The 13535-nt window shown below is 43.2% G+C and overlaps 2 protein-coding genes across 3 annotated transcripts in view; one reads left to right on the top strand and one right to left on the bottom strand.

Moving 5' to 3' along the window:
• LOC147137399 (uncharacterized protein C14orf132) overlaps nt 1-11684 on the top strand; it is a 36168-nt gene extending 24484 nt beyond the window's left edge. Inside the window, exons 2-3 of one of the 2 annotated variants that reach the window (XM_086049908.1) lie at nt 8538-8677; nt 8806-11684. In XM_086049908.1, the coding sequence (XP_085906034.1) occupies nt 8546-8677; nt 8806-9042 (369 nt within the window). In that variant the 5' untranslated portion in view covers nt 8538-8545 and the 3' untranslated portion in view covers nt 9043-11684. The remainder of the gene's footprint in view (nt 1-8537; nt 8678-8805) is intronic. The other variant, XM_086049909.1, reaches the window with a different exon arrangement.
• tunar (TCL1 upstream neural differentiation-associated RNA) overlaps nt 1-13535 on the bottom strand; it is a 105683-nt gene that overhangs the window by 76827 nt on the left and 15321 nt on the right. The window lies entirely within an intron of this gene.

Below are 13535 nucleotides of genomic sequence, written 5' to 3'. Positions count from 1 at the left end.
ACACGTGATCTCTCCAGCCTGTCCTGGCCTCCTCCCGGTGGGACGTGCCCGGAACACCTCGCTAGGGATGCATTCTAACCAGGTTACTGAGCCGCTTCATTTGACTCCTCTTGATGCAGAGGGGCAGCAGGCCTACTCTGAGCCCCTCCCAGATGACAGAGCTTCTCACTTTATTTCTAAGGGAGAGCCCCTATACCCAGTGGAGGAAAGTCATTTCGGTCACTTGCATCTGTGATCTTGTTCTTCGGTCACGGCCGAAGACTGGTAAACTGTGAGCCTCAGCTCAGGTCCTTCTTCACCACAAGAGACTGATAAAGTCCGCATCACTGCAGATGTCGCACCGATGTGCCTGACGATCTCCCACCGACGATCTTTCTTCTCTCACTCGTAAAGAGGAGTCCAAGAAAACCAACTCCTCCACTTCAAGCAAGATCCCATCCCCGACCTGGAGAGGGTACGCCACCCTTTTCTGACAGAGGGCCATGTCCACAGATTTGGAGGTGCTAATTCTCATCCCAACCACTTCACACTCGGCCGTGAACCGTTCAGGCAAAAGTCGAAGAAGGCTTTGAGAAGATTGTCAAGATATGAATCCCATTTTATAACATCCCATTGTACACAGATGAAATACCTGTTCAGTTCCCCTCTAAAAGATGCCCCGATTCCTATTTTTAAGAAACATGCATTATTCCATCGGTGAAAAGTGCATCAGCGGCAAGAAAAACAACAGAGAAGTAATCTAAAAAAAAAAAAAGACAAATGTCCCAACATTTGGTGACATTTTTTTTTTTTTTGCATCCTTTATATGAGTACCGCCTCTCAAGTCTTTACAAACAGGCCCGAGTGTCAAGCACAGATCACGTCACACTTGTTCTACTGAGTTATAAGATTTATGAAAAAGGGGAGAGACGAACCAGCAGAGACGAGAAGTGGGGGTGAGAAAAATCAATGAGAAGCAATGCTGTAAATCTGAGCAGCAGGAACCAGGCTTGAAAGTGGAGGTCTTAACACGACTGAGAGGGTGAACAAGCTTCCTTAAAACCACCCCACAAATCTCCCGGCAGATTTACGGCCAGACGTACAGGCGTAGCACTACAGAGTAACGCTGCACACAGTGTACGTGTCCTTTGGTTTTCAAGAAGCGTTGGTGGTCTTGAACAAAAGGAGCTGCTTGTCTTTCTATCTATAACCTTACCTCATCACAAAGTGTGTCTTTTAGTACAGACGTTTTATTTATTTGTAATTATTATTATTTAACACCTCACGCAATGAGATGACTGAGTTTTTCGATTGAGTTCATTTCAGTAATTAATCCGTCAATTTACAAGAGGCAGCTAAGAACCCGTACAATTTTGCTACGGATACAGACATAGGGTACATAACCTGGTCAGTTTTAATATCATGTAACTTTAATTGTATTTACTACATCATTTAATGCAGGGGTCCCCGCGGACCGGTACGACCAATCACGGCTGACCTGCTTTCCGAATCTGAGCCGCGATTGGTCGTTGTGAGCAGTTGCGATGTCATTTTCAGTCGACAGAAGACAGACATGGCTAAAAACGAGTGCATTTTACTGCTTAATTTATATTCCACAAACGCAAAATTAATCAGAATGCCTTGTTTCAACTAGTGGGCCTGCTGGGAACATATTCTTGGAAAAAAAAATATGTTTGGGTTGACTTCCGCTTTAAGTGACACATCTCTAGTGAGAGATAAAGATTTTTGTATGTTGGGGAGGAGCTAATTTTAGTTGAGCTTGTTAGTGGAAGCCATTGAGAGTCTTTATTGCATGTGCGTGTATATGTGCATGCGCTCTTCCAGGACATTTTTTTTTTTTACATAAGCCATTTCTTTTTTTTAGGGTATTGTTGTAAAATGAGCTTTAAATGACGCTTGTTTTGAGATGATAGTTAGTGGTATGTTTTCTGGTTCAAACTATGAATATACTGTAGGCAAATCTGAGCATCAATTACTTGCAGTTTTTCACAGCAGAGCTAAGTCCCTATCCCTCTCAAGCATTGACTACCGAGCTTCCGCTGTAGAGATTATGTTAGAGGGGCTTTGTACAGCAGAGCGAGTGTTTGGAACTTCAAAACAAATCTCCCATGATGCATCGTGAGAACAAAACCTGTCTTGCAGGTAAAAAGAATAGTTGCGGTTCTATCCTACAGCTGCTGCGCGCTGTCATCAACAACAAGAGTCTATTCTTCACACTACAGGGGTTCACCCCAGTGGCTGTGTTGCTCCCCCACCCCCGTCCTCCGAACAGCTTCTTTTTTTTTTTTTTTTTTTTTCCCCTGACGAGGGCACGAGCCTACCCCCTTTGAGAGTCTTTTCAAAACATCGTCGCCGCAGGCAGCAACGCGGTCACATGAGAGAAAGAGTCTCTTGTGGATTTTTGGATTCCCTCTGTCGCATAACATTTACATGCAAATATTGTTTACCGCCATGTTGCAAAGTCAGTTGAGCAAGAACTGAACTGGTGGCGGAGGCGATTAGCAGCTCATTCTATTTCACATTTACCGCATTCACTCATGTCGGTGTAGATGTTGGAATTTTCTATCCAGGTGCCTGGAATGAGCGCGTTACCGACATCAGCAGGTAGCATCAGAGTCGCGATTTAAAAGGGAAATCAGCCCAAAGATCTTTTTTTTCAAGAATATGTTCTATGCAGGCCCACTAGTTGAAACACGGCATTCTGATTAATATTGTGTTTGTGGAATATGAGTTAAGAAGCAAAATCCACCCCTTTTAGCCATCCTAGGGGGCGGCCATTTTGTCATTTCTGTTGACTGAAAATGACATCACAACTACTCAGAGCTCAGGTAATGACCAATCATGGCTCAGCTTCAGAAAACAGGTCAGCCGCGATTGGTCGTTATCCGAGCCCTGAGGGCGTGTGATGTCATTTTCAGTCGACAGAAGTGATAAAAATGGCCGCCCCCGGAGATGTCTAAAAACGGGTGGATTAACTCTTATTCCACAAACGCAATATTTATCAGAATGTCTTGTTTCAACTAGTGGGCTTGCGTAGAACATATTCTTGGGTTGAAATGGGATGACAACCCAAACATATTTTTAAACCCTCACCCTTTATTTGGCGGCTTCCAAGGTAGTATCAAAGGCATAACCAAGGTTTCATTATGAAGTGCTGCCTCCACTAGTGCAAATACAACGGCTGTGAGCGTTGTCATTTTTTTATTTTTTATTTATTTATTTATTTATTCTTAATCCTTGGCATATTTTGACAGAAGCATGTCACAGACTGCCGGAAACTGTTTTCACCGTCTTCTTTAAAGCAACTGTCAGAAGGCATCACCGCTACAGATGACCTAATATGAAATATATTTTTGCCGACCTACTGTATGTTCGTAGGGACATGTCCATTCTGCGGGAATTTGACAGATGGGTTAGTTTCATGTTGTAAATGGGGAGAACATAATGTGACAGTAGCAGCTGCCAGGACACATTCCCCTCGCTGCGGATCACAAATAGTAAACCATCTGGCTGAAGATCACAAGGACTAGTGTTTTGAGGGGAAACCTATCCGATGTAGGCATGCAGCTATCGGGCTGAAAACAACAGCAGTCCAATATTTTAGTCAGCCGTGTCCGTCGGTAAGAATTTTAAAAGGTGTGTCACTCCTTTTGGATATCATACGTGGGGGTAACGGGATCTGACAGGAGCGTTTCTCGACGTCAGTGTGAGTTTCTTCCGCCAGAACGGACAAATTTGGGATATCCGGTTGGAGATTGCAGGACGTTTCAGTTTAAGGGAAACATGAGTGCAGAGTGTGTATGCCAGAGCTTTTAGCAACTTATCTTGAACGGGACCTGACAGTGCTACTCCCAGAATGTATTGCCACTCTGATGACTAGCAATTTTAGGGTGATGGGACATGTCTGTTAGTTTTACGGAATACAGATGTGGCATCTTGAAAATCCCTCCGGAGAGATAAACGATTGTGGATACAGTACTCCCCCCCCAAAAATCTAATTCAAGGCAAAAGAGGGGACCGCTGGGGGTTTATGCTGCTTTTGGGACTGCTCTGAAGTCACAAATATCTTACCGCATCAAAGCACTCTGCTGAACTCCAATCAGCTCAGTACACGATAGGCAACTTGTAGGTTTATTTTCTCAGCAGACTTGCCCGACTTTGCAGAGGCGGGCATTCCATCAGACTGACGGACCGGTCGGACGGACGCCAGTTTTGCTGACGATTGACGGGACACTTTTTAAAAATGACATACTGAAGAATGACAGAAGTGGGTTTACATCCGTCATTGTAATCCTCACCAACCACGTCCGTCACTGGCGGACGCCCGTTTTTGTGGAGAGACTTCTGTCGGACTGACAATTACAATTCAATATGTCACGAAAAATGACGGACTGTCAGATGACGGACCAGAAATAAAATTTTGTAAAATGTCCATTACTGCTTATTATTTTACACATTGAACTAGTTCGCGTAAAAACTGAACTTACAACTCTCTACTGTCAGGTTTACGCATGAACTTTTGGAGGGCCATATTGTACAGTGCCACTGATCCATGAAACGTCAATAAGCATGAATTCACCAGAAGTAATGCATAGGCGATGACCTTCTTCGGGCCACTTAAGAGCTAAGATACTTCGGAATGCCGAAGTCTCTTCTGTAGTTCCCCATGTTCCATTAGCGATCAGCCTCTTGTTGCATTTATGTCATGCTCGACATGCTATGGGATTTGCAGCTATAGAAAACAGACAGAGGCGCAACCTCAAAGAAAATGGAGTTATATTGACGTATCGATGTACTGCACTGTATATATTCAGGCGTGGCGTCCAGAACAAAAAAAAGGGAAAAAAAAAAAAACGTAAACCCAGACAATTAAATATTTAGAATCATGCAACGTCGACTGGAATGTCTTCGCACACTTGGTTTTATTCAGTGCACTTCCCAATTTATGCAAACAGCTCGCTTCTGTGGACAATGAGTTACTGAATAAAACATCGATATAAAGAATGTAGACAGGGTTGAGAGCTTCTGTTCGCATCAGACCAAATGTTGGCGAAAGTCGGCATAACAGAAGCTCATTTTAACCAATTCAAAACAACAGTATGTGAATATGATCTGAAATGATTTTTTGGGGGTTATTTAAATCTAAATTAAATACACACAAACACATTTTTTACTACTCCGTCTAATATGTTTATTATAATCTCTAATTCTAAATAACGCTTTCTGTTCCCAGTCATTTCTCTCTTTTGTTTAGATCGACAATGTTTAACTGAAGAGTACAGATTGTAAATTATTTTAGTGAAAAAAAATATATATTTTTTTCACATTTTCAGTTTCCCTGTCCGTCCAGTGACATTTTAATAATATTCACAAAAAGTACAGTGAAACAATACATACAATTTGCAGTTACACCAGAAATTACAGAAAAATATACAGTATAAGTCGATGTTGCACAAAGTGTATTTATTCATTTACAGGTTCATTTACTATTAAAAGACAAAATTCATATTTCCCTTACAGTAACACTTGAATAATGCAAACATTTTTTTTATAATTAAATAAAAAAAATAATAATAATAATTCTCAAATCTGAGATTGACCAACCTCTAACTTCAGATGTTCCACTGTAACACAAAATTGATTACATTTACATGGTAAATGAGTTCATCTCATCACCGTATTTTCCGGACTATAAGCCGCTACTTTTTTCCTAGGTTTTGAACCATGCGGCATATATAAAAGTGCGGCTATACTGTGGATTTTTCTTCCGCCGCTTGGGGCGGTCTAACCGGAATTACAATACAATACAATTACCATTAACAGGATGTGACCATCTCAAGCCATCTCAAGGGACCAATAACAGCTCACCTGTCATTACCTGAATCCTAATCAACTGTGATGTCATTTTCAGTCGACAGCAAGCGGCAAAATGGCCGCCCCCCTGAGATGGACAAAAACGGGTGGATTTTACAGCTTAATTCATATTTCACAAACATAATCAATCAGAATGCTGTGTTTAGACTAGAGGGCCTGCTGGGAACATATTGTAAAGAAATTGTTGGGCTTGACTTTTCAGAAAAACCTTGTTTAAACCATATCATGGCTATATATCACCGGAAGGCAGCGTTTGCTCTATGCAAACCACTTTTGAGGCAAGGGATTACTGCATATTTGTTCAAATATTACATTTCAACAAATATGGTATGGGGAAAAACAAATTCTAGGATATGCTTTAAAATAAATAAATCTCAAATTTTAGGGGTGCTGAGATTCAATTTACAAACATACACACCGACACCATGCGGGATAATTGGGGGGGGGGAAAAAGTATTTTAATGGATGAGAGTTACAGAACATACAGACTAAAAATACAGACAACAGACTGCAAAGACTGTTTGTCTGTGTGTGTGTGTGTGTGTGTGCGTGCTTGCATGTCTGTAGGGGAGATTTGAGGTGGGGGGGCGCAGGTTTGCTAGACGCGGCGCACGCCTGTCTGCCTTCATCATGCTCATGTTAACAGCAGGCGCTCCACAGGATGTGTCATGTCATTATTCACCACCAGGGGCCAATGAAGGGAGTGGAGGAGAGAGTTTTCTAAACAGTGTTCCCCGGCCCGTGTGCCAGGGAAGACCTGAAGCGTGTGTGTGTGCGAGTGTGTGTGTGTGGGGGGGCGAGAGAGAGAGAGAGAGAGAAGGTTAGTAAATGTGGAAGTATGAATTTCTGTGTATACCAGAGTGCAACATGCCTCTGAGGTATTTTTAGCATTGTTTTTCAACAGCTTTGCAGTCGAAGCCCGTTACACAAATGTCTCACACACACACACACACACACATCATCGATGCAGGTGAAAACACACCACACGAATATACACAATCAATAGAAAGTTCCTTCTGCTCTAATGACTGAGGCTCCAGTTGTTCAAAGCAATACATCATTTTCGCTTGCCACGTGTGAAATATTAATTGCGTGTTAATTAAGCACCGCTTGCTAAAAGTATACGCACGTGCGCACCTGCGGGAGAGTGGGTAAGCATTTACTGACGTAATGTTGCGTTGAGTCACTCACACTCGCGAGCATATTTTCAGGATAATTTAGTTGGATTTTGACGTCCACCCGGAAGAAAAGCGAACGACGAAGACAACTTTGGCTGTCGGCCCATCCTCGGCACAAACGTCGCCGTCGGTTAGCATTCTGGAGGGAGCTTCACATTTAAATGCAGACATGCTGTTGTTTCCCGTGCCCTGGGTAATAGTTATCATACAAGAAGATAAGTATACAACACCCTGCTCCCTGTGTATTGCTTGACGTTTTCTAATTGACCTTAGTATCGGTGCTAATATTGATGAGCATGTCTGCCTAATATAGCATTTAGCTAGTGGACATTCATTGTTTAACTAATTGTTTTACATGCCAGTTTTGCATGGAACAACAGCTCGGAGCGACGAATAACTTTAAGAACATTTTGATCCCGTCTTTTTGTTGAAGTTTATAAGGATCCAAATCTCCAAACATAAGAAATTTACCACGCTAGATGCTCTGTGTAAAGTCCACTAAACTAAATTATTACACTTACCAGCATACCCAAAGAAAAGGCAAAGTTGCCTACCACTATGGTCGACCACATGGGATATGTTACTATTTTTTGCACAAACCTTCTATTGAAAAGTAACGCACTTGAAATAACTTTTGGTAAATTTTCTAGTTACTAACGATGCAACGATTCACTCAAGCCCCGATTTGATTTTCCCGATTTTTGATCCGATTCGATTTTTAAAAAAATTGCTGCCATGCTTGTCTCTGTGCACTCGTGTGGTTCTGCAGTCATCCACAAACGCAAAACACGATGTTTGGCGCAAAAGCATAATTTGATCTACACATTCAAAATGTGCTGTGTATTTGGAATGAAAAAAACGTTCCAAGACATCATTTTCTAGATGAATTTAATCAACTCGATTTTTTTGATACATCGAATCGATTAATCGATTCATCGGGGAGGATCGATTTCAAAATCGCTTTTTGATTAATCGTTACATCCCTACTAGTTACTGGATTTAAAAATGTATAATTTTAAACCCACAAGTGTCAAAGAACCGTATTCAAAAGCCAGTTCCTGATAATACTTGGACATACATCGCCAACTGCTGGCCTGACATGCAAATTACAAAGTTTTTAGTCAGCTCCAATACCTTAAAAAAATCAAAAGATGAACTTTCACCCCATTGTCGCTTAAACCACCTAAACTATGACTTCAAATTTTCATACAAATATATAGTGTGAATATAATAAAAGTGCACAAGGAATTCCTTGAGTTTCTTTTTAAAGGGAACATATGGAAAGGGCAGCTTGGTGACCTAGTGGTTAGCACATCTGCCTTACAGTCAATGGATGGGGTTCTTATTATCAGAAAGATGCCGCTGGCATGAAATGGCATCTTTAAAAAGTACTTGATACTAGGTGCCCTATTTTCATGCCCAGGGTCTAAGCGCAACCTACCTATGCGCATGAGTGGCGTTCTCTTTCTTTTGGTATTTTCCTAGACTAGCGCATGTCGAAGTGGACGTTGGCGCCGTTGTGGGAGCGAACGCAGCCAACTCCCGGCCATTTGAAGCGGCTCCCATCGTTGCCTTTAAGTTCAGCGCAGAGAGCGGGCTACATGGCACGTAGATGCAGGAGATCGGTGTGTGCAAAGTACATCGTCAAATCGTCGTTTGTTACACCCCTGCTTGATACCGATCGATACCTACATGCGACCGTTTTTGTTTCAGGTCATGTTACCAGTTTGGTTGTTCTTCTCCCCTCTTCCAGATCCCAGTCATGACGGGAGCCTTCATGGACTCGTCGCCAAACGACGACTACAGCGGCGAGCACTCGCTCTTCAACTCATCCGCCAGCGTCCACGCCGCCGCCTCGGCGGCCTCCGTGCACGGCCAGCCGGACGAGTCGCAGTCCATGTCCAGTGACGCCATCTGGCTTTGGATCGCCATTGTGGCCACCATCGGAAACATTGTGGTGGTGGGCGTGGTCTACGCTTGCACCTTCTAAATTCCGGGATCCGTCTGGTCTTTGGCGAGTGGCTATGCACACCCCCCCCCCCCCCACAGCGGAATCGTAAACGTCTACATGCTGAGCGCAAAAGACTCCTGCTTTTGTTGGATTCTACGATTTGAGGATAACGCGCCGTTGATAACAAGCGGAAGCATGTTCTCTCTGCTAAGAATCAGAGGAAGGTTGCTCCCTCCTAAGTTTCTTTCCATGTCCCCCCCGACGAACACACTCTCACTTGCCATGCGGAGATGCGAATGGAGGTTAAATGGGGCTTGAGATTCGGGTTGATCCGGGGACGTCGCAAGCCTCCGTCGCCACCAAGCAATTTAGGCCATCGCCGTTTAATTATGCCCTCAAACACGGATGCCGAATGTTAAAACATTTAGGAGGCACTGGGATTATTTTCATCCGAGGCAACCCCGAGGCCCATTGCCATTAGGGCACATGTAAGGAGACTCTGTGGAGCATACATGGCACGGACACGCTAATGACTTAATCATCATCGCAGTTCACTTGCCGCACATTGAAAATCTCATGAATATCAAATCGTAAGGCTTAAATTTGACAAAAGGCAATAATTAAACTCAACCCCGAGCTTTTAGGCTTTACCACCTTTATCCGAGCTCCGCCGCCGATTCCAGCCACTCCTCATCTTTTGACAGGGTTGCTGGGGTGTCGGACCTACAGGACTGAACCATCTCCCGCTTTGGCAGCGGGCGGACGATCTGTTCGCTGTGACCTTGAAGTGTTCTTTCTGCAGGTTGAGGGCAAGCATTAGCAGTAGAACCAGTTGTTCTTTATTTTGTAAAGTTTTGCTTCATCTAAAGTGACATAAATAGCCGCTTTGTATGTAATCGGCGAATACGCTAAAGGTATACCTGGACAACAATTCAATGAGATCCAAACAAGGGCTTTATCAACGGAACCAAAATACTAAAAACAGCTCTGGGTAGGATGAAGGTACATTTTTTTGTATTGGATCACATTAAATTGTTGTGGTCACACCCAACGTTGTACAGCAGTAAGTAAAAATTCTGCGTGGCCATTTAAAAAAAAAAAAATCTTGAATCCACTATGGGGAAAATGGACGATCAATTAATCGATTGTTGTTTTTTTACTCTCGATGTCGGATGCTGTTTCATAAATAACAATGCTTTTATTCTAAAATCAAATTAGTTAAGACAAGTAGCGCACTCCATTTTGACTCATCTGCTTCAAGATTCCGATTAATCGACAATTCCACATCCCTGAATAGAATGGAGTAAAAATCTGCAGCGGTAATCAGAATATCGGATGTCTAAATCTGCTTGGATGAGAATTTGTTTACATTAATTAAACTAAGTTTAATTTAAAAACAACGTAGGTAAAAGTTTGTCGCTGTCCTGTTTTAAACGGCATGACACGAAACGCAGGGGGGCGGAGAATCTGATCGATCCGTTTTCCGCCGTCGATTGTGACCAAGGGTACTCCGCAATGCCGTCTGATTATCAGGTTTTACGATGCTGTGTCGCCGTGTGAAAGCACACAGAGTTGGTACAGTATCCTCCTTTCACTGGGTTCTGTGTAAAAGGCGCATAAAGGTTACGAATCTGCGATTTTGTGGGGTCTGTTTAAAAGACACTAATAAAAAAAAAAGCAGGGGAGGCGTCAATCAAGTAATGTTCCACTTTCAAAGGTAGCATCAGAGCCGTAACAAAGGCAGGATGAAATTTCACAGTAGCAGAGAGTGAAGTTTATTAACATTCACCTCTCCCTTTCCAGTTGTATTGAAAGCAATGGTCCTACCATAATACCGGTGCTGTCATAATTGAATTGGGTTTTTTTTTCGCGGTATGCTTCGTCACCTTCGGAAATCGAGACGAACCGTGGCAATTTCGCTGTTCTTCATCGGTGGCTGCGATGCGGCAAATTTGAGGAATCCCTGTGTGAAAAAGTCTTTTGGCTGCCGCAGATGCGAAGCAATCAACTATTACAGCCAAAGATGCCGTTTATTCTTCCATCCACTCCATTTCACTCAAATATACGAGCTCGTTGCCTTTGTTCAAGTCCACTTATTGATGTTTGTGCTTTTACAGCTTGTCGTTTCTCCGACACGTGAACTTGAAGCGACGACTGCGTCCGAGTCGCGAAGCCTACCTGCGATTCTTCACCACATGTTACGATGATATGAATATACAATAGCCTACACTGTTCTAATGTTTTGTAGCAACTTCCAATGGTGACTGTATCAGCATCCTCGACACGAGTGTACTCGCTAAATGCTCCTAGGGGACTTTTCAGGCCTGCTTTTTAACAAGTGCTTTGATGTATAGAACTATTTAGACGATGTTGTGAACCACAGACACGATACTCCTTTTGTAAAGACGTCCGCTTTTAGACTCAACGCAGTATACCGTTTTTCTCTGCCGACACAAAGCTACAGTATAACCGATACAGGTGTGATTTTTGACAAGAGCTGTGGCAAAGTTTGGACGGCGGCCATTTTGACACGGGTTGTTTAGAAGTATTCTTGTGCACCGCACCAAAATCTGTAACCGTCTTTTTTTTTCCTGAAGAAGGACAGGGCACGGAACATTTTTCAGCGGTAAAGCAATGTAACATGATCTTGTGTTCTAGTAAAACGTGATTTCTGAGCCGTCTGACTCGCTTGATTTGTTTTTTCCGAGAAATCGGGGGGAGGTATGGCACACGTTGCCCGCTCTGTTCTTTTGAGTGAATAAAAGCTAGCGCTAGTTTGTTAGGGGTGTGGGTGCGCCAGCGCCGAATATCTGACTTTTGGCGAGCTGCAGTGCACACCCCGAACTGGGTTGCCAGCCAACTGCAAGGCAACTCTAGACAAATAAGCATTCTCACATTCACACCTATGGGCGATTTACAATTTTGAACTGAACCGAACGTGGGCAGGGTAGAAAATGCTAACTTCACACGGGAAGGCCAGAGCTGAGATTTAAACCATGAATCTCAAAACTGTGAGGTGAAGACGCGCTAACTACTAGAGCACCGGGCTGCTGTGGAAATGTATCAAAAGATAAAAATCCAAGTACATTTTTCCAATTTTAGGTATGTAAGCGTAGGACGATTTGTAGCCTTGACCACAAACGTTTCCTGTTGCCGGTTTTAAATGGAAAGCAGCAAGTTGCATCGTTTTTCTTCAAGTTGAACAAGGTTATCAGAAAAACCTTGTCCCTGCTGAAACAAACACAATACAAAGAAGTGATAGCTGTTCTTTACACACCGACTGTGTCTTGTGCTGTTAAAAGCGCACCACAAAGACAATGAGTCACTCGGTGAGGGGCTGCAAATCCCCCCCCCCCCCCCCCCCCCCCCCCCGAGGAGGAGGAAGTAATGTCGGAGAGATTTACAGATCGCATTTGTAAACGCACTTGTCAACCGATGCGCCACCTTGCAGACTGAACGAGCAGCCCAGCTACCCCCAGCTACCCCCCCGCCCCCACACACACACACACACCCCGCACTCCTCCCCCTGCTGATACGGCGGCTTGATTCGATCAGCACCCCCCCCTCACATCCGCCGCGGGGTCTTTCCATTCCCTCGCGATGGAAGCGGTGAAGGTTGTTTTCTTGTTGCTTTCCGCTGCTTGTTGACTGGAAAAAAGATGCGACTCCTGGAGGCAGCGTTAGATTAAATGGATAATCGCAGGGTCTCCCGAGCACTAATGTATGTTAATGCATGGAGGGTTATTAGACTCTCAGGTGGGAAATCTATAGCGGATAACTAAGACTTTGCCGGCTCTAGACGGTGACTAATAGACACGGATGGAAGTGATTCATTGGTCTGGAGCGGTGATGAAAGGAGATGGGGAGGCCTCTTTGATGATTCCTGGAAAACCTTTTTTTTTTTTTTTTTTTTGCCTGTAACTGTATAGATGGCAAGGAATGAGAGAAGTCGATCCTAGGGATGGTACTGGGGTAATATTTCTATACTTACTATAAAGGGAAACTAAACCCATGCCAAAAGTTTCTGTTAAATATTAAATGTGCATATATTCTTTATCAGCCTCTCTCTACCTAAATTTGACAAACTATTTATCCCCCAAAAAATGGGTTTAAAATGTTGCCTTTTCCTCTGTGCTATCGCTTATAAGTAGTTTCATTCTCACCAGATGCAAATTCACGAGAATGTGACGTGTATTTGCCAGTTCCGGCTTATTATGCAGCAAGAATGACAAGCTACATAGTGTTGACGTCGGGAGGAATCCTTGCATCGCCCCCCCCAAAAAAAAAATGCCAACGTTCTGCTTGAGTTATCATACACAGCATTGTGAAATAATACGGCGCACCAACATCAACATAACACCACCCCAAAATCATGTTCAATTGCTAATTTATTATGCTAAAAAAAATCATCTTAATTCGTCACACTGTCGTTGGTTAAAATGATACAATACAGCGCCAAAATGTCAAAACCAAATGTCTGTGGTTATATCTTCGCAAAATCTTTTTCAAAGGTCTTAGAGTCATGATTTAGT

This window comes from Filicampus tigris, chromosome 13 (assembly GCF_054856515.1).
Source record: "Filicampus tigris isolate MCC_2025a chromosome 13, RoL_Ftig_1.0, whole genome shotgun sequence".
NCBI classification, from domain to species: domain Eukaryota; kingdom Metazoa; phylum Chordata; class Actinopteri; order Syngnathiformes; family Syngnathidae; genus Filicampus; species Filicampus tigris.
The sequence above is the reverse complement of the archived record's forward strand: the minus strand, read 5'-3'. Positions and strand labels throughout refer to the sequence as shown.